The 21,372-nt window shown below is 41.6% G+C and overlaps 2 protein-coding genes and 1 long non-coding RNA gene across 4 annotated transcripts; 1 reads left to right on the forward strand and 2 right to left on the reverse strand.

The window, feature by feature from the left end:
* Positions 1-44: 44 nt before the first annotated feature.
* On the reverse strand, positions 45-8,178 carry Atg9 (autophagy-related protein 9). 2 transcript variants are annotated; one of them, XM_046624791.1, is made up of 8 exons: positions 7,944-8,178; positions 7,252-7,360; positions 5,420-5,736; positions 4,744-5,210; positions 4,458-4,642; positions 3,339-4,289; positions 2,762-3,142; positions 45-2,335 (listed from the first exon to the last, which is right to left on the reverse strand). In XM_046624791.1, the coding sequence occupies exons 2-8, from the start codon at positions 7,303-7,305 to the stop codon at positions 2,180-2,182; spliced, it is 2,511 nt and encodes an 836-aa protein (XP_046480747.1). In that variant the 5' UTR covers positions 7,306-7,360; positions 7,944-8,178; the 3' UTR covers positions 45-2,179. The 2 variants fall into 2 exon arrangements, with proteins under 2 accessions (XP_046480747.1, XP_046480748.1); XM_046624792.2 differs by lacking the exon at positions 7,252-7,360.
* Positions 8,179-9,990: 1,812 nt separating this feature from the next.
* LOC124218258 (uncharacterized) lies at positions 9,991-11,093 on the forward strand. Its single transcript, XR_006883004.2, has 2 exons — positions 9,991-10,067; positions 10,239-11,093. It is a non-coding gene; the product is annotated as an uncharacterized lncRNA (long non-coding RNA).
* Positions 10,920-20,539, reverse strand: LOC124218253 (uncharacterized). Its single transcript, XM_046624789.2, has 9 exons — positions 20,199-20,539; positions 15,969-16,105; positions 15,539-15,890; positions 15,284-15,470; positions 14,866-15,182; positions 14,459-14,771; positions 13,852-14,393; positions 13,104-13,737; positions 10,920-12,353 (listed from the first exon to the last, which is right to left on the reverse strand). The coding sequence occupies exons 1-9, from the start codon at positions 20,237-20,239 to the stop codon at positions 11,988-11,990; spliced, it is 2,889 nt and encodes a 962-aa protein (XP_046480745.1). The 5' UTR covers positions 20,240-20,539; the 3' UTR covers positions 10,920-11,987.
* Between the last annotated feature and the right edge of the window lie 833 nt (positions 20,540-21,372).

Below are 21,372 nucleotides of genomic sequence, written 5' to 3' on the forward strand. Positions count from 1 at the left end.
GAGGATCGAAGAAAAGCATAATGTGATGAAGATATAAAGCCGTATTATTACGAAACGTATTATTTATCTATACATAATATAATCTTATACAATATATGTGTACAACCCTTATTGCATTATTTTATCTACTTTACATACTACATCAGTTAAGTCGTTTTCAAAAAATCATTATACTATACGTATAGATATACAGAGAATTCGTTCGGTTAGAAAATAGCTTCGTATGTTTTTACCATGAAAGCGATTTTCAGTTTCACTTCGATTAATATACTGTAAACATCCCTACTATGATAATCGACGATAGAGTTACTGTTTCCGATAAACAGTTTTAATTTACATTGTACAATCACATTTCTTATCAAGTCGACAAGATAATAGCGTATTATTTTGACTAAAATAACGGAACAGTATTCATGCCGTCTTATAAATATTGAATTAGTGACAAGTAAGTTTCGCCGTCTTCAAGTCTCGTTGTAGCGGAAGCAAAGAAAAAAATACCAGTAGCATAATAAAATCGTCTGTGCAAATTATTTGACGTTTTTTTCTTTTAATAAAACAAACAAGTTTCAAGTAGAGTATGTCGAACCTTAAAATATAAATAGAAGTATGGATAGTTTAGTATTTCCAGACCAGTGGATAAATCGAAGGTGTACATAAACCAACACACACGTGTTTCATGAATTCATTTACTTCTACTATCCGCATTCGCATCTATCCCAGATGGTAGAACTGTGAGAAATCGTACCGCTACTTACGAATTCCCGGGTCTAAAGTGACTCAAGTCAGAATTAAAAATTAAATAAACATCGGACGGGGTATATTTTTCTAGAAAGCAGGCGCTTCTGTGAAAATAGCTCAAAACGTACTTTTTTTGTTGGCGTTTTATTTCAATAAAATATGACGATTCATATTTACGTTGCCCCTCCAGTTTCCTGTCAAAAATTATCAATGCTGATTTTTGCATGCATGCTGTACGCGGTATAAATTAGTATTTGAACAAGTTTTATATACATAGCATATATATAATAAGCCGCAATACCCTCCCGCTCGATTCCCTGTCTCTCGGCTCCTTTACCAGCGGGCCTGGATCGTATTTTTGTACCCTCATTCATGAAATCGCTCGGCATTTACATTACGTGACGTATAACGTTAACTATTATCATGACTAGAGAATCGTGGCATTGTAAAATTAAGAAAAATTAATATGTCATCTAACGTAGATAGGTGTTCTCTTTCAACACGCATGTAGGAATATACGAAAGATTAGGTCTTAACAGCAATACGTTAATAGTAGTAATAGTAGTCGTAGCAGCAGCAGCAGTACTAGTGTAGTAGTGACAGTAGCAGTAGTAGTAGTAGTAGTAGTAGTAGTAGTAGTAGTAGTAGCAGTAGTAGTAGTAGTAGTAGTAGTAACAGTAAATTAGTAGTAGTAATAGCAGTAGTAATATTACACATCGCAAAAACGTAGTTTGTAGATATAATTGTCGAAAAATGCTTGGAATCGGATTGTTATCATAAGTTTTACATAAATATCTTACAACCAGTCACAGTTGTGATTCGTAGGCATAATATTTGCAACCAACAATGATCGGATAAACCTTTGTGCAAATAATATCAATATTGAGAATAATAAGCGCAATAATAAGCAAACGCGTGTATAAAAGAATGTAATTTTTTGTTTTTTTTTCTGTTCCTTCCTTGCTTTAAAATTCGACTGCCGATTTCTTCAAACTTTTCTAAAAAATAAAACAAAAGTGAACAATATGTATAGAAAATAATCTACGAGGTAATCTTAAGTCTGAAATTTTTGAAAATTGTTTTCACATACATACGCGGCGTTTGAGCCAGTAAAATTTTGTCATCGTTGTGTCCAGGTGATGTGGTGAAATCAATTTTACCAGCTCAATGCAAATATAACCCGCATACTGTATGTAGTATATCGTTAAGTGGGTAAAAACATTATCGTTTTGTTCGTTTAAAAATGATACTCAAGATTTTCTTTCACTTCTTTGTTTGTTTTTAATTACACAACGCGGCTCTATACGTTATATATAGTTATATATATATATATATATGTATATGTGGCCTACATATACACTAGACGTATCTGCATTGAGATGGTGGTAAATATTATACACACAGGCGTGCGCGCGTATTATAAGAGAAATTAAATATTGTGCTAAGAATCCTGGCCTGAATTTCTCACGGAAGAATCAACGTGACGTAGCAGAGGCGCTCTCTCCTGTCTCACTTCCGAAAGAGTGGCCAATTCTTGAACTGGGCTTCGTTGCCATATACTTCGGGTTGCCATTTCTTGATAGCCTCGTCTTTTAATCTGAATTGAGTGAAATGTTTATCATGTATTGTGTTTAAAAAAAAATAATTATTAAACACATTTTTGGGCGCAAATAATCTTTGAACATCGTCTCGTATTTTTGCAAATCTAGCAGAAATTTGTGCAACTGTTGCATACAAACACTTGACAAATTTTATTATTATTTTTGTTTTTGAACAGTTTTGAAAGAATGCTTTGATAGTTAAAAAAAAATATGTTCATCTCTCAATCAATGTTTCTCTATATTTTTTTTAGCAGCTTCACAACCATGGAGATTAGAATACTAAGAATATTAGGCACTAAGTATTTTGATTCTTGGTAATATTAACTTTATTTGTCCCAGAATCAATGGTAGAGAAGTCAAAAATCGCGCAACGAGCATAGCCGATTTTTAGACTCGTAACATTGTAAATAAAAGCCACATACTTGTCTATGATGAAGTTCGTGCAGGTACAGTGTAGATAGAGACATATCAGCAGCGGTTAGTTCCACTGGAACAGTAACTTCCGACGACAAATCGCGCCCGGAGCCAAATACCGAAGCCCCGAGCGACTGGTTGGACAGTCCTTGATGAAGACTGTGAAGGAGACCTCGGTCGTTGTGGAGGGGTCCCTCGGCTCTGTTCAGGCCGCCACGAACAGCAGGTGACGCTGCATCGGATCTAGGGTCGTGCAGCGAATCCTCGGCACCTCCGAAGGCACTTGACGTTCCCGGCTGGGTCATGAAACTCGCGTTTACTCCAGACACGGTGTTTTGAGACTGGTTCAATAACGTGCCGTGTATTATGCTGGATACTAAATTGTTGTACTGAAAATAGAAGACTTTCATGTATTTCGTTACCACGTCGAGGAATTCAAAAACATCCATGTTTGGTTCATCCCAGGGGATACAAAGTTGGACAATATTTAATAACATATTCTCTTTGGATCATTTTCTAAGATGAAAACTTGGAAAATAGTAGCCAAGATCTGGCATACCAAATTGTTACGTCCTTTCAACTCACCCCAGCCCCCAAACTGGACAAGCTGTTCAAGCTGCTGTAGAGCGGATTGATGTCGTTTGGAATGTCGCTGGCATCTTTCTTGGCCCTTTCCCTAAGCCCGGTGACGAAAGTTTCTGCGTGACTAGGAGGTCTCCACTCCGGATTAGTAAGAGTGAAATGTATGAGAGAGAGTTCCGTCTTCCCGTCTTCAGCCTGAGTGTACTGATTGGACATGGGAACGTGAATCTTGTCGAGACGGTCTCCGTACTTGTTGTCAAATCCGATATTACGTTCCTCGATGCCAGGGGTCTGAGGAGCGGTCTGCCACATAGGATTACCGTGCTTCCTAACATCCATTTGAGCAAAGCTGCAGACGTCACCGACACCGGTAACTTCGATGGTAAAGTTTCTGTAGAAGTCAACGATGTCCAGAGCTCGTGGTCTCATTTGAAAACAGAGAATAAACGGTGTGAGCAGCGGCGACAACAGTTCTTCCAGCAAATGTACGGCTCTGTATTGGAAAAGCTGAGCTACTTGAGCTCTGGTTGACATAGTGTGAGCGTGTCCTCGCCAACTGTCAGGTCTGTAATGGGTGTGAGCCAAAACTGCGGTGAGGAGTTGCTCGGGACACCAGACGAGGTTTTCGTCAGGTATGAACGCCCTCGCGCCGGCAACAATTGCACCCAGCATAGTCATTGTCGTTAAAACGTGTTCGACGGTCAGTACGTCCTCGTCGTAGATCGTCAGTATCAATAACACGGCAAGTATGCTCCCGGCAACGAAGGCAACGTTCTTTGCGATCACCGTCATCACAGGCGACGTGAATATGCTCATATACCTCGACGCCGGACGATAGGCACGGTTCAATCGCGCGTTCAGCTCGTGGTCAAGTTCGTTGAAATGGCGAAGGTACAAGCGACCGTAAAGAGACCACGTTCGAGATCCGAGAGTGCCTGGTTCCCTCTTGATTATCTGTCGAAGAGAACGAGGTTGTTAGTAATTCATGAGTCTTTTTTGACTAGTACCAGTGAAAAGTATCATTGATTACATGAGTCACTGTTGTTCATCTGGTATCATTGTATCAAAATATGAAAGCATTTTATACTGAATCGAAAAGTTTCTACTAAAGAAACTTCTTACCTCTCCGTAGTTGAAGAAGGAATACAATATTTGCCAGAGAAAAACTAATGGACATAAGATGAAATTAACAACGCTGACCCAGAGTATGTGCTTGGATAATGTTCTTGCCAGTTCCTGTCTTTTGTTCAATTTTTTGTAGTCTTCTTTGAGGTGCCAATTGTTTTCAAAAGGCGACCACGGCCCCCCTGTAATCAAGGGAAATGGAACAAAACGATCAGCATTTTATCTATTTTTCTTCTTCTTTTCTGATAGGGAAATGTTGCAGGTGAGTTATTCGAATGCTTACAGAACAATAACAGCTCCATATTGTATTTTAGGCCCCGTGTCATAAATATGACTTCTCCAATTATTGGGAAATTGAGTCTGACGGGTAAGAGTGACTTGTTGATCATGGCTACCATGTAATTTTTGAATCTCAATATTCTATGGTATATATCTAGCTCCGACAGCTCCCGTTTATGTATGCACATCTGTTGGTCAATTTGAACATCCCTAACACGCCTCTGGACTTCGTGCCACGTCAGATTGTCCAATTCGCGATCTTCGATCTTCAGTGCTGTGTTGAAAAACTGCTTTATGTCCCAGAATTGTGTCAGGTGGTATAATACTTTGACGGCACGCAACATCCAGAAGATTACTGCGACTAGAATGCAGAGCCACGTTATCAGTCCCATGGATGCTGCACATTCGCTTGGAGAGTATATCGCATCGTTTATCGATGTTTTGTGCGATGTATTGTTCGTAATGTTGTCCCTGAAAATATATAATTGAATTGAGAAAATGGCCCGCTCAAGTTTTTGAAACTATGGACGCCCTAGCGTTTCTCGCAAGGAATACCGAATTTCCCGTGGTCCGCTGATGGAAACAATTGAGTATTTGTAATGAAGCACTGTGGTCAAACTTACTTATAAAAAACAGAAAACATTAAACATTATTTCATGTCGTTGAATCATACTTCTTACCTAAATAAAATTGAGTAGTCAACGCAGTGGAAAAGGAAAGTTGAAAACGTAACTACAAAGATGAATTGTCCAAGTTCTAAAGTCTCCTGAAGAATCATACAAGCGAATCCATGCTTTTGGTGGTAATGATACATTCTAGTGAAGAACGAGTCCAGATCTTCTATGTGATTCCATCTCGCCTTGCCGCCTTCGGGGACGACGTGTATCATGACCCCCGATTCTTGCGGCGTTTCTTCCCCATTCCCATCCCGCGCTTCATCTTCACCTTCCGAATACGTCTCGAGCTGCTGATACCTACCATCCAGCACTGTTGTCATCTGAAATTTATTTTCAGCATTAAATTATTTTTCTAGAACGGATTTATTCCTCTTAAATTCAAAATAACGAAAAAACTGAAAGATACATAAAATTGTCAACGAGCACGAATACAAGTAGGCAGATACATGTAAATTAAAATTACACCATGAGACACCAGAATATTCACAGAAGATGATAGTTTTCGGTACACTGCTAAGATGCAAATGATACGGCGAATGAAGGAGGTAACGAGTAATTTGAAACGGCTATAATGATAGTTAATGAATGAATATTGATTTATAATCAGGATGATTAGGTGAACTTTTTTCGATTACGTTCCTTGCAAAATGGGAATTCAATGCCATTGCCAATATCAGGAGGAAAGCGCATATGAATTGGATGATATAAATACATCTTTTCAAAGATCCGTAACATTCATACGTGATAAGTTAATAGTAAGAATGAACTCCCCGAAAGTCATGTGACGTGAAAAATGAGACCGAAACAAAGCTGTTATCAACAACTTTTACAGACACACAGGCTATTTCTAATCTCACGATTCTTTGCCTGCCTCGTGTTTAGAGCACAACTTTTGACAAATAGGGTCTTCTGTCATTTGTCAACTTATGGACGCCTCTCAAATGTAAAATTAATTCGTTTTCAAAGCTTTGTTCATGGGAGGAGAGTGTAGCACTTTTAGATTACTACCAGTAGTAAATAAGATTGCAACAAATGCGAGGCAAAAAAATAGCTGTAAGCCATTGTCAATATATTTGCTCAGAAGTTGAAACTGTGATTTTTTTTTTAATAACAAAGTAGGGTGAAATAATAAATTTGGTATACGATGATACTCGAGACTGAAGCTAACAGCCAGAATTAGCAGCTAATCGTTCTAATGTTCATTCGGATAAAACTGATCTACATTTTTTGATTTCCAAAAAGTTTGAAACATTTAGCTGCTAACTCTGCCAGCTAGCTCTAGCTTCAGCTTCATCGGTGATACTGGCTAATTTGCAGACATGTTTTTATTGAAGACGCTATCTGCTGGCTACACAGTGCCGAGAAAGTTACGCAGTATTTATCAGAAGATTGAAATTTATTCAATTAGTATTTCGAACATGTATTTTAATCCACTCTACTCAATCCTACTCGAAGGATCTACGTTAGTACAAAATAGACGAGCTGTTCAGGTGAAGAATCAGAATCAAAGGTCAAAGAAAGTGAGACAACGAGGGGATCAGTTTTCAATATAGTGAATATGATCTATCGATTTTAAGTGTGCCGTTAAAATTCTCTGTCATGTAATATTTGCTACCAATAGTGCTTTAGACTTGACACGTAAGACTTTGTATAAGATTTGCATATAAAACAACAATTATGGATTGCTTTGAAAAATGTAGAAAATTGACGATCGACTCGATTGATTCAGCATCTAGACAACGAGTGGTGCGCAGATTCTAGCACATGCATTAAAGCTACAAAAATAAATACATAATAATGTTATGCAGCGAGCGATGAATACTGGTAACGATTACCGTTTGGGCTCTGCGACTTGGCTCCAGGCAGGTAATAACGGTATCTCGTTTCATTCTTTCATGTTATTAAGCTCATTTAACTACTAGCCAACAGGTGCGCTCCAAGCATCTAGAATACATTTTGTTAAATGTATCGATCCCTCTTCTTTCATCCTTGTTTGTGCATCTCTTGCTCCTCTCAACATTCACATCGTAATCTTACGCTCTCCGCAACTCGCTTTATTTTCAAAAGAGCATATTCGTACGAGCTACATCGAGGAGTATGAAAGAAATGAAAACAAAGAGAAAACTGAACAAGACGAATCATCATCGCGAATGTTTTATATTGTTAAATATATTTTTAGGTATGTGTCACAACAAAGAGACCGATCGAGTAAGTGTTGCGGCAGGTGAGGAGGCCAAAGACCTTGGCAATACAAATGAGGATGAGGAATTCGGCGAGAATTTAGTTTAATATCTGCGTCAACGCGCAATTATTGGCGGCTGATAATTTGTGGCATGATTTATCGCATATTTTTTATTATTAGGTCGACTGATAACGCGTAATTTAGAATGACCTTTGTACGACGAAAATAGAACGTGCGATAGATCTTAGATGGCGGGGAGGGAAGGGACGGAATCCGTAAATAACACACGAATGTACGCCAGGCTGTGACACAGCTGATCTTCATAAACAAAGCGAATCGTCTTACCTTTATCATAGAGTTTCGCTCGACCACCGATTCTGATTTAGGTTCTATCTCACGAAATCAATCACTTCGATGGTCAATCTCACATGTTGAACAACGATATGGACGATTGTGCACTGCTAATTTAGACTTTTGACTGTTAAAACCGTCCGGACTTCGTCCGCCTCGCCATTTTCGCGTACTTTTTCATCACTGCTGTTCTCATTTTTCCATTTATTTCACCACTCTGCCGTTTTCTTCACTCTTTTGTCGCGACGATTGCCACTGACTGCAGCGACACTGCCGGCCAATATCGAAACACTGTCGGTAACACAGCTGCGTTGACCTACCGACTGTGTTCTTTTCGGTCGATGGTAGACGGAGTCTTCACCTTTCGTTACCTACTTAGTCAAGAGCGGAAGCTTCGCCAGTCACGGATTGCAGACCTTGTAGACAAACGTCGCAAATGTTGGAGAGTCGGCGAAAGATGAAGGGTCACGTTTTCAACTTTTCAAATTTCATTAGTGCTGGCATATTTGATCTCAACCACCGAGGGGAAAAGATTTGTCAAGTCTCGAGGGGTCTTTGGAATTCTTGACATCTGGCTAAACTCACAGCTCAGAGTAATTGGAGCGAGTTATTACTTGAAGTTAGCACAGGTTGCAAGTATTGAAGGTGAGTTAGATGTGCAACTTTTGCTTCGGAAAATTCATGCCTCTGCACGGGGGTGTTGATTTTTATTTTTTATTTATATCTTTATCTGATTGTGAGGATATTCAGTCACACTTCTGCCTGCTTCAAATGTTAACGTTCACAGGCCGCTTACGCACTGCCATAGTCTGTAATTAAATATCAGTACACTTATGCGAAATAAACAAAACCGTACGCGAGACGGACGGATTAATGGTTTGAAAATTATTGCAACGCAGTTACATGTCAGGTGGTTTGATTTACCGTCATTTCTACGCATGAAAAGATCGGGGTATGAGTGGATGATAGGAGGAACGGTAATCATTCGAGCATCCAGAGATGTGTTTTGGATTATTTCTTGCTGTTCATTGCTCATATTACCGGTACTTGTAAAAACTTTCAGTATGCTTCAATTATTGAAATAATATTTAAGATTCAATTGCGTTTATTGATTTGGAAAATAAAATATTAACAAAATGTTGCCTATTACTTGATTGCAGGGGTAGACTTAGTTGCACCATTTTTGACCGTGGTTACTGATAATCTGATGTGAATTAACTTCATTAATTAATTAACTCAAACCTGCACTGCTTATTCTACTCAGGCAACGCTCTACTTTCTCCCCTTAATTTACGAATATAATTGTAATAAATAAAGTGAAAACACTGTGGTAACTAAATCAATCACACATCAGTGAGAAGAGTGACAAAAATGTCATTGAGATGATCATTATCTTTCATCAAGCTTTTAAATTGTCAATATATTTCACTCTTACATTTTAAATGGCATTAAATTCTTTTCAGTTATTTTCTGTACTCATATTCAATAACCAAGCACTTATTTGTTCTCTCTGTTATCATTTACGTCTGTAATTCAATTATTCATGCACTACAAGCCTCTGTAATATTCTAATAAATTGTATCACTGAATGTTTTATTCCGTTTTTGTTTTAGTATTGAAAGTGTGACAGCAACGTTGAACCCGGATTGCTGGTACGAAAAACATGCCTAATCTGTGGAGCAACTTACCAAGAGAGTATCAGACCTTCGGATCATGGATTCTGCTTAAACTTCTAAGAGTTTTTCTTGGGTCCAAAATATGGTACGACTGATGCGTACTTATATCTACTGGACTTTTCTTCACACAGTTTACAATAAATCAGGTCGTCTAAAATTCGGAGCTTACACTTCATTATAGCTCTATAATAGTAATGCATTTGGAAACTTCAACGGAAAACAACAAAAATGGATGTTTAAGGTAAAAATATACAACAGATTTCATTTTCTATAGTATTTTACTTGCCAAATTACTGATATTATCAATTTTATCCAGAGTGAAGAGAAGCTTATGAGATGGAATTACAAATCACTGGTTTTATATTTTAGGCCAAGGAAATACGCCTAAGAGTTCGAGCAAAATCCATGCTCCAAAGGTCCGATACTGACCTTGTTGGAGGAGGTAAATATATTTCTTCAATAATTAAAACCCATTCATTTGTTTTCGAATATTTCCCTGTGCGAAACTTGGAGTAGATCAATATAAGAAAAAACAACAGTAATAATAAATTTCGAACCTGCAGATCTGTGGTAAATAATTTCCAATTTTTTTTTTTTCTTTTTATTTTTTCAGAGTTGAGCAGAGAGTAACATCCGAGTAACTTCTCTATGAAACGATGTTTTTGGTGAGTTGCATGTGTTTAGGTTACTGGTGTTTTTATCCGGGATTCACGTGGCGGAACGGCAATAATTGTTACAAAAATCTTCGATTCATCAGCTGCGTGGAAAGGCTCTTTTGCTATCACAACCAAGCTAGACTTCCAATTAAATAATTTTTTTTTCGCCATCGATTTTGTTAACGCTTATATATCCCTAGAAACTTTGCACGTTTCTGTAAGTGGAATGAGCATCGCGACCGGAAACCAGTACTTGTTGGGTATTCGGGAAACGGAATTAGGTCGCAGATAATTATATAACGTGAATTTGAAATTACTAATTTTGTTGTTTAAGTTGTGGATTCACCAGACATAATTACATTCACTCAATTGTTCAATCAAATTTTCCGGGTATGGCATAAAGTAACGTCACCTCAAATTGCATGCCAATTTCTGAAATGTTTTTGTATAACTGAGAAGGTATCAATGAACTTATACAGGTGTAATTCGTTTAAAAAAATGTCGTTAAGCATACAAAATGTTTCTAACCTGTTATAGTAAATGTTCATGCACCAATAGTCCTTCTTTAGCAGTCTTTAAAATGATATGGTACACCCTAACAATAATGGTATAAACTTGGTTTCCATGTTATGACAGAATTTCATAGTTTACTGTTTTACGTATATTTTTTATCGAAATATTTACAGGATTTTGGGGGCATTACAATTAATAATAGTGTACAACGGTAAAACGTACGGTGTTCATTACAGCGTCGCGCGGTTTCTAAAAAGAAAGAATGCAACAAAAACATGAACTTTATGTGTAATTGAAACGCGTATGATTAAAAATTAGTTTAAGTACAGCAGTGCATATGCAATATAATAATTGTAAAAATTAATAATTAAATAGGAGTACACACACATTTCATGTCGAATTAAATATACACATTAGGTATTGTAATGATCACACTATTAAAAATTGGCCCAACTATTTTTCGTAGTAAAGATTTAGTATTTTCGTTTTTTTACTCTATGCATTTTACATGTAGTTTTTCAATCTGCGTATAAAATAAGGGCCAATGAAGTCGATACGTTTAGTTTATTACAAATATCGTGATTACACTCATATGTAAGTAAAATTAGCATCGTTATTCATTCTTCTTCCTTTTTTTTTCTTTTGCTATTTTCATCATTTATGAATTTTGTATACACCAGTAAAAACAGTTTGGCATAATGTATAGCATTATAAAAAAAAATAATAGATGAAATCACTCATCGATGGCGATATACAGACGGAAAAATTTTTATTTTACTAAAACGTAACCGGTGATATAAGTATAAATACTGGTGGACGGAAAGAAGAAAAAAAAGAAAAAAGATGATTAACATTAAAATCCATTTCATGAGTATTTCAATGGTACCTACCACCCTCATTAAAATTTGATAAATTCGGAGAGCATACACTGCAAACAACGACAGCTACAGACGAATCGGACCTCTAAGTATACTATAGATGAAAAGTAATTAGAAAAACTCCGTAGTAAAAAACTAAAAATATTCGACAGATTTAGCTATCTACTTCGAGATACCGATCAGGCATGGGTAGATGCGCATTTGATATCGTAAGCTCTCTGGTTCCGGTACCATACTAAAACGGATTCACGCCACAAGGGGTCATAAATTAGGAAATGGTACTTCGCGGTGCGTTGAAGTACCTCCTTCTTTCGCTTATTCTCTAGCGATGAGCTGTCCAGGGCGTCGAGGTGCTATCCTACGCCTCGGAGCCAGGAGCCCACTGAGACCCCTGACTTCCTCTTGTTTTTGGCTCGCGGCTGTGCTGGATTCAGTTTCCGCTTCCTCGGTTACCAGAGCCTCTGCATCTTCGGACTCCTCTGCAGAGGCTTGCTCGCTGGCGGCTTCCGTTGTCGGTGCCTCCGTTGTCCTTCTTCGGGGCAAAAGAGGCGACCGCCTTGGCGTAGCTTGCGTGACCACTCGGGGAGCCTTCGGTTGAACCTGTATTCTGTTTCCCTTTCTCAGCCTCGTTAGCGGGCTTTCGGGTGTCGTAGGCTGCGGCGGACTCGTTTCCGCGGGGGCCTGAGGGTCAGAAAATTTTAACGGGTGTTCAATTGAGTAGGGTTTTAAGTCATAACGAGACAACATTATGAGACACAAAGACGCAACAAATTTATCATCATTTTGAAATCGAACTTGAGTACTTATCTATTCATCTTGAATCATGGTTTATTTCGATTATCCAATGAAGTAAGTATAAGTTCTGACTATCCAGATCTTCAGCTCTGATTGCGTTTAAAAGGACGTATTTCATTAGTGAGACACTATACTTCGAAGGTGACCTGCTTTCATAAGAAGTTCGAAAAAAAATGGCAAGAGCCAAGTAACGGGAACTTCTTTAAAAAATCGTGACCAAAGTGAACCTTGCAGATGACTAATTTATTTGAAATCTTGATATTACGCATCGGAAAGTAGGTATGCGATATGCCCGTACAGTATGTATAAAAGTTCATGCACAGCTGGCGAGGTAGAATGACATTTGAAAAGGTCAATTAGTGAAAGTAACTGCGCGATTATCGTCTTCGGTTGATGCCAGATTGCGTGATTCGAAATGCGAATTATCGGTACCAGCTTTGCTTTTCGTAATGACAAGAGTATCCATCGAGAGATGGTATCTCGTTCGAATTATAGTTAATTTTGGGCAAATAATTTCATGAAAAAACTCGTCAAACGGCTGCACTGCTGGCATAAAAGTGAAACCGTTCGAAGTGGATTCCCGTACAAAACGCGATGAAAAGGTTGATTTGCGAATAGAAGCTGAGAGCAGCTCACCTCGTGAGATTCTTCTTCGGTGCCAGCGCCATCGGGTTCTTCAGCAGAGACTTCCGCCGTGCTGGGTGCCGCCGTGGTGGTTGTCTGCAGCCCGGGTCTTACTCGAGGGTTGATTCTTGGTCCCGGTCTGAGGGGTCTTGGTCCAGTACCAGGGAGTCTCGGTCTGACGATGGACCGCGCAGTGGTGCTGGTAGCTTCCAGGCTGCTGGTTTGTGCAGTTTCCCCTGACTCTTGGGCCTCCTCGCTGGTTGTGGGTGCCGCTGTCGTTGGTCTTCCGCGTCTGCGGTTCAGGTTCAGTCTGTTCAAGGATGGACGAACCACTCCGCGAGTCACTTCCGCGGCCGGAGTCGACGATTCTTGTGAACTAGAAACGGCTGGGGTGGCCGTCGTCGTCGAAGACCTAAGCCCAGGTCCGCGGAATCTATTGCGACTTGGAAGGCTGGGTCTCTCGGCGTTCACCGAGCCACTGCTTTGCTTCTGAACTTCTTCCTCCTCAGCTGATTGCCGTTGTCCAGGTCGTGGTCTCTTGAAACCTCCGCTCGTTGATCCGAAGCGGCCGCGAGTACGTGCTGGTGATTGCTCAGCCGAAGACGATGACTCCGTTGTCGTCGAGGTAGACCCAATGGTCTTGAATCTGATACGTTTTCAAATGAAGGATTGAGGGTGAGTTGGGTCTCAGGTAAATTTTAATTTTTTTCGAATTCAAGGCGAACCGTGAAGTTCATTTCACGCCTGAATCAGGACCTACCTGTTCCTAGATCCAATGCCTCCAGGTACTCCTGGTCTTCTGAATTTTCCTTTTCCAATCGTCTGTTGAGTTGTGGTGGTCGGTGGTTCGGTTGTGGTTGTTGTTGTCGTTGTTGTTGTTGTTGTTGTTGGTTCTGTCGTGGTCGTGGTAGTTGTGGGCTCGGCGGTGGTTGTGATGACCTCCATTGTCGTCGGGACGTCAGTGGTACTGTCGTCTTCCGACAAGGTGGTCGCATCCTCGACGTTATTTTCGGCGGTGGCGGCATCGACTACATTGTTCTGACCCTGAAGAAGGAAGGCGTAAAGGTCCAGGGCGACTTTGTCCATCGCTGAGGGGTTTTCTGTGGTCGGAACTTCGGTTGTCGTCGCATCCGGGTGATCCTGATCCTTTGAGGCGCTTTCCATGCTGACAGAGTCCTCGTAAACTTCTTCCTCCACTGGTGCGGGAGCCGAGTTGCTAGCTGGAACGATCAGTTCGGCTACTCCTTCTTTGTTTTCCTCAACTGCAGTCGCTGGTTCATCTTTGTTCAGTTCAACTTCGACCTGAAAAAGTAGATGCATGTTGCATCGATTTCTCCTCCAAGTTCTGTGGCTTTCGATTGTCTTACCTCGGGATTGGCGGCTGCGACAGGTCGCCGTCTTTGCGGCACGGCGGCTTCTTCAGAGGTTTCCTCAACGGGTGCTGCTTCCGTGACCTTGGAGGCTTTTTGGCGGGTACGGAGGGCAGGCTTTTCTTCTGGTTCCTCATTTGGGGTGACTCCCAGGAACCTTAGAGGCCCCTTGGGGAGGTTTTGCGGGAACTCCGGTCCTTCCTGATGGGTTCGAAAACTGCTGGAATCAACGAGGTCCAGACTAGGTCGTGGGCGGTTACCTCGCGCTCGGCTAGGCTCCGTTGTTCCTGTGTTGTGATTCGACCTTGACCTAAGAATAATTGCTTTCGACAGTGACCTCAGAATCACAATAATTCAGCATTCCTAAAATGCTAAATGCGTTGATTGTTTCTTCGTCAATTTACCTGGGTGGGAATCTTGTGTTTGCGGGCAGTCTTTCTTCCGGTACAGGTTCTTCGGGCTCAGCGATCTGTCTATTTCGCGCGTTGGCGCGGCTTGGGATCACCTCATTGCTGGCCGGTTCAACGGTTGTCGAACGTTCAATAGATGAGTACTTGTTTTTGCCGGTCGACGCACCGCGTCTTGAGACTGGCGATGGCGTCGTCTTGGCCGGACCTTCTTGAGCGTTTGTCTGGGAACCTGCTTTACCTTCGTCCTCTTCGTCGTAATAATAGTACACGTATTCGTACTCGTAGTCCTTGCCGTTAGGTCCTTTTTTCACCTGATTTTAGGGGTTGGAAAGAGGTTAGCTTGAAGGAGTCGAGAAAACTAATGGGCTTCGAATTTTTTTAGTTGTTTACATTTTGCTCTCAAATGGCTTACCTGGATGCGGGAATTTGATCCGGCGGGTACAAGGCTGACGTCACTGAGGTCGCCGAAGTGCCGGTCGGCGAAGGGTGTGTAAGCGTCTTTGCTGTCCTCGCGGATGATGTTGACAGGCACGAAGTCAAAAGCACGAACCTCGCGTGGGGTGGTTAGAACCGGCATCATGGTGGTCGGGTTCTCCGGGCTGATAAGTACAGAAGATTAATGGAATTATGGTTGATTTCACCGCCATGCGACTTCCGGGATTCTTACCTTACTTCAACTCCAGGGATTATAGAGTCGCGTTGAGCCCCGAAATTTGCTTTCACGATTTCAACCTTCTTGACTCCATCCTCTGGCAGGACGCCAGAGTCACTGAAATTCTCGATTTGTATGCGAGCTTGCCTTTTAGGGTCGTTCTTTTTGGATTTCACCTCGTCTTCGTAAGGCTCCGACGTTTGTTGAGTTACCTTCTTCTTATCCGTTCGCTTGTCGCGGCTCTGAACCGCTCGCTGAATCACTTCCTTAGCGAGTTCTACCTCCATTGCCAGCTCCGCATCTTCTTCATCGTCCTCATCTGAGGGCTGCTCTATTTCTGCGGGGATCTTGTGCGCGGTTACGAAGTCTGGAAGAAAATCAATTTGTACCATAGGTCAAGGGTTTTGGGGCTGTCAGGTTTACAGGCCAGGGCTCCTGGACTTACCTTCTATGGGAGTCGCTCGAGCCTTCAACGGCGCCGAATGACCGAGGATGGAGTCGTAATGTACAACTTGCTGACCGGGTCGCGCTCGAGTCACGATATCACCGTCGCCCAGAACTACAGCTATCACGCTATACACCCTGGAAAACAAAATCGAGAATTTGAAGAGCGTTAAAATGTTCTTTGGAATCGCCTATTTTTAATGGTGAATTGATAATTTGCAGAATCAGTTTTTCTGTAAGAAGTTATCCTAAAAAACACGAATGAAGTGGTGATTGAAAGTCCGACGATTCACTGGCGTTTCTCTAAATACTCATTGTGAAAATTCCTGCGAATATTTACCTAGTGAATAAAAAGAGTACAGCTTCAGGTGAATTTTGTTCCAATGAAAACTATCCAATGAGCAAGGAGTAGATATGTTAATAATTGTTGTAATGTAACTCGATACTAATCGCCAAGAAAATTGAATATTTTTGTATCGGCTCATGATAAACCTTTGTGAATTTATTATAGACGTTACTTTCACCGTCAAAATCAGTTAAAAAAAGAGAACTAGATTAAAACCGTAGAAAGTTAAGCCTTCGTTGTAATTAAGAGCGAGATGCGTTGTGATAAATCACGATGATTTTTCTTCTTTTCTGATCCGCGATGCCGGTAGTGCCAATTATCCCAGACCCACCTTGTGTGCCGAGCAAAAATACATTATTCAAAAAGCTGGAGTATAAGCGCGTTAACGTAGGCGATAATTTAAGAACAATTACGGTTTATTATATATAGGAATGAAGTCGGGAGATGTGAAAATTAATTCGAGCGTAGACCCTGCGGGCTTCTTCGACCTTGATCCGTCCTCCTGAAATGGGTGTATTCGATTGGGATCAAGGTGGAAAAGGCGGGGATCGACGTTACCGAAGGCTCCTGCTTCTCGCCAAGGGAAGTGACGTTCTTGTGACGTGACAGCGTGGCGGACTGGCTTCTTCGAAATATTCATTCCGTGAACGAGTCGAGTCCTTGCTACAAAACCGCACTGAATGCGGATAACGAACAATCCGCCGGTAGCCGACCTTACTCTCGTTTCACCGGCAGCCTACTACAGAACAATCCATTGTCGCCAAGTCGATCGTAATTCAAATGTGTATCCGCCTTGGCACGAGACAATTATACGTATTACACAATGACACCAGAATAAAAGAACTTCCTCCAATCAGCTACGCGACACGATATGGCGTTCGCTGTGCAGCTCAAGTACGAAGAATACGACAATAAATTATGCTGTGAATAACTGATTCCATTCTTGCACTGAAGACTTTCTTTAACCATTTTGTTCCAAATTGAAATTCGGAATCTACCCTAATTGCCCAACTTCAAGATAGAGGCGCGCTTTCTATACATGGAATGGCTGATTCTGAAGATAATCAACTCACTACATCAGTTAACAGCATCAGTTTTCTCGACAGAAATAGAGGGAATCTGAAACCAACGTTTAAGACGATGCGTTGGGGATGATTTCGAATACATTCGAACCAAGTTGAAGTGGCTCGAACGAGTGGATGCGCAAATCCTTAATTTCCCCGATAACCAAAGAGCGAAATTCTCTCTTGTGTGCGCGTAAAATATCCACAGGTGGTGTCGGATCGTTCGTATATTAATATACACGCGTGGAATTCATCGAGAAGAAATCATACGGAGAAAGTAGTTTTCTACACTACAGAGGCTTGGTTGGTGCAGCCAGCAGCCGCGGCCCGGGCATACAGCAGACGTCTATCGGCGGACCGGGTTACGCAAGTCGCACAGCGCAGCGTCACCGCAGAAACCGCCTCTAACCAGCCCACAGATGTTTTAACGGCTATCTCAAAGGCAAACACACGTACGTATGCCTACAAATGTGATTTTTCATCAGCTTTTACCGCTTCGCTAGTTTTGTATCCACCTTCCTAGTGGTGAGCTGATCGCGACCGGCTGCCGGTCCTCATCGGGACGCTGGCTGGCCTCGGAGGGATGGCCAGGCCCCCGGGCCATACTTTCAACCGTTCGGCAGTCGAATGTCAAATCGGCGCACGTTACTATTGCGAAAGCTGTGGCCACGGAATGTCGAAGTGCCTTGTTACCGTAGCTCATTTCCCCGGCTACCGAGCCAGCCACCCCTGGCGCAATTTGCCCCAGGGGAACCCCATGTACGATGGTCGCGTAGCGAACAAGTAGAAGTAAAGTAGCAGCAGTAGCAGTATTAGTAGTAGTGACGGGCTGAAGTACCGTGAAACTGAGAATTGGAAATAAGTTTTGCGAGTATGGAGAGAAAGAGAATAGGTGGGCACCATGGGGTGGTCAACAGTGACGTGACAGGAAAGTTTGAGGTACCGTTATTCGATTCGCAGATATGATCGATCATTTAGCTTCTATATCCTTGGGCTAAGCTGTTCTGAAGTCTTCTTCGGGAAGAAACAGGATAGTCTGGGTAAAAGATAGTAGAAAACTCCATTTGTGATTGAATAAAATCCAGTGAAATCGGAATGCAAATTTGCAGCTTGTGGAAGTGGTATTGAAAGTTCAAACGACGAGTACATCAGTCGTGGTCCTTGAAGAAAACTTGAAACCAGCATTCTGTGCATAAATTTCTTAATGACTGAATGCAGACATAACGGTTTATTTTACGCGATTGGTCTTTTTTCTACTGCCTACACGCGCTTCAACGTTACGTGGGTGAAGGGTGGAGAAGAAAATGTCTCTGACAATATTACGGTGTGGCTGTGAGGAGGAGGAGGATAAGAATAAGTGGACCTCGAGACGCGTGACTCACACGAAGACAAGCAAGCCTAACGCAACATGCCAACGAGGACTGCAGGAATCGAGTCATACACATATGTTTAGATCCTCTATTTTCTCTAAAGCTATGAAAGTGGTCAGGCTCGTCTTCCAGCGAGAGGCTGCAACTGATCTGCAGCACGCTGCTGGTTTTAGAAATCATTACTCCGCCCCATCATATTAAGCGACTCTACAATCAACCGCGATTGGTTAAGTGGACTGTTCAAACATTAATTAAATTTTAAAAGGAGTTCAACCGAAATATGATGATCGTTGAAAATATATGATGTAGACATGCTGAGAAAGAGTCGCGAAATATGCCGTATAAAATGGTGTTTGGGGTAAAATTTGTTGGTAATTTGGAGGTAGTGATATATTGATATTAAATTGTCTTTCATGTCGCGTACAAGTTTCGGTCGAGCTCACGGGGCTACATAATCTCTACGTTTGTAAATTTATGTAAATTGTTTTGAAACATGATCGTCCGCTCTGTTGCAACATTCCATGTATATATAATATTTATACATATTTATATATATTTTCTAGAAAGTAAAATTTGACAAGCATATAAACACGCACAGTTTAACGACTTCAAGTTATGCAGGTATATATGTAATGGCTAGCTTGTGTACATAATTAGTTATAACAGTCGGTATGTGCAAACATTCACAAATCCCAGGTAGTCTTGTGTGTTTACGATTATGTATATTAGAAGCGCCTAGTGCATTAACGAAACTGCGGAATGCCGATGGGCCAATGAGTCTAGGGAGGGAATTGCTGAAAGAGAAAAAAAACAAAAGCCGAAATGAAACGAAACACCGCGACATTTCGGGTTATTTGCACGACAACGAACGTACCTACAACGCGGTAAAAGTTACAGCTTCGCTGGAACTGTAGGCACGATAACTGATTTAGGACAAGCCGAGAGTGAAAGATTTCTATGCACATACGTAGGCTGTCGATCAGCAATCGCGTGGCTGTTTGTCGGTTGCATCATTCACGAGGGGTTTGTGTATGCGAATAAAAACAATCAGGGTCTCTCTACAAGCCAGAGGCGCTTTCCCGTCTCGCAGTCGGACGTGGAAGAACTGAACGCTCGCGTAGAACATGAAATTCCGCCATTTTTTCAGTACACTTGCAGAAGAAAACAGAATCACGACGATCAGTGAAACGAGGCTTGTACGCTCGGCTTCGTTTTATGTCCTATTTTATTCTCAGATTTCTTTTTCTTTTTTTTTTTTCGTTGAGTTTGTTGCATCAATACCGCGAGTATATACCAGTTAAAAATGTTGCGTAACGAGGTCGGAGATGACAGCCGTAAACTTTAAACTTAGGATCAGACAGTCCTGGCATATGGCATAATGTGAAGAGTAAAAACGAGTTTGGAGTTGCGAGAGTTGAACCGACTTAAAAAATTATTCCGATGGTACTTACAGGACGGCACTCTTCAGCCACATGATATTTCCGGGCCTCATTCTGCCCCGATTCTTCGTCAGTGAACTTTGAGCGAAGTTTAACGTTTAAATGATCGGTGGCACCGAGAAAATCACTTCAATCAATCTAACGTCACTGGTCACTGGCCCGCATTGCTGTTTCGAAAGCACTCGCCGAATCCGGGCGGCCCCTCTCGCACTCGGTGTTACTTCGGTGAATTCGGCTTGTCTCGGTGATCGGCGACCCCCGAGATTTAGGAGGCGGAGAAGGAGGTCGTGAACACAAAGTGGCCAAGTTTATCGCGACAGCCGGACGCAGAAGGACACGGTGAGGGTATGAGGACGGCCGCGAAGCCAGACCCCTACTTATACGCCACCCACCACGTCGACCACCGACACCCCACCAGCCTCGAAGAACGGAGTACCGAGTGTCGGACACCTCTGGAGACCGTTTGCAGCAACTTCGATGCCGCCTTACCTCTGGCCCCAGTCGGGCTGCACGCTGTCTTATGAGGAATCTGTCTACTCGACTGGATGCAGCCCGACATTCTCGGCACTCGATCCAATTCCAGAGAATTCAAATTACACGAAGATTTACGCAAGTTACCAGCAAGTACAGTGGAATGGTCGAGATTCCCGAGAGAATCGACAGACGAACGACATAAAAATCGTTTTAGGTATAAGTGGTATCGACAAACTTACCGCAGTAGACATCTCATGTGTTGCTTCTCTGTGAATTTAGAAGAACGGAAATTAGGCCTAATATAAAGATGTTCACAGAAACTAGTTCTGTAATTTCCTCATATGATATTTATTTTTGTACGCTTCTTTTGAAAATGATTAATCTTTGTCCGCATACATTACACTGGCTTGAAAAAACCTCGGTCCTTGACCCCTGGGCGGTATGCTTACTCAGGAGTTCGTTGAGAGTTCATTTGGGATTCGGGTTACAGTTTCCATAGATTTCAGTCATTCGAAAGAATAGTTACTCTTCAGGAGTCGATGATTTTCATCTATCGTACAACGCACATCGCGGTGGAAATAATGAGAGGCGGCGTTTATCCAAGAATTTTAGAAAGGCCTTTTGGAGTTTATCGTGAAGCATAGAACCAGAGCAGAAAGGCGTTTTGAGGAAGAACGTTGCCGCGAGGTTTCGTACGAGTTGTACTTGCTGA

The sequence above is a fragment of the Neodiprion pinetum genome, chromosome 4 (genome assembly GCF_021155775.2).
Source record: "Neodiprion pinetum isolate iyNeoPine1 chromosome 4, iyNeoPine1.2, whole genome shotgun sequence".
NCBI classification, from domain to species: domain Eukaryota; kingdom Metazoa; phylum Arthropoda; class Insecta; order Hymenoptera; family Diprionidae; genus Neodiprion; species Neodiprion pinetum.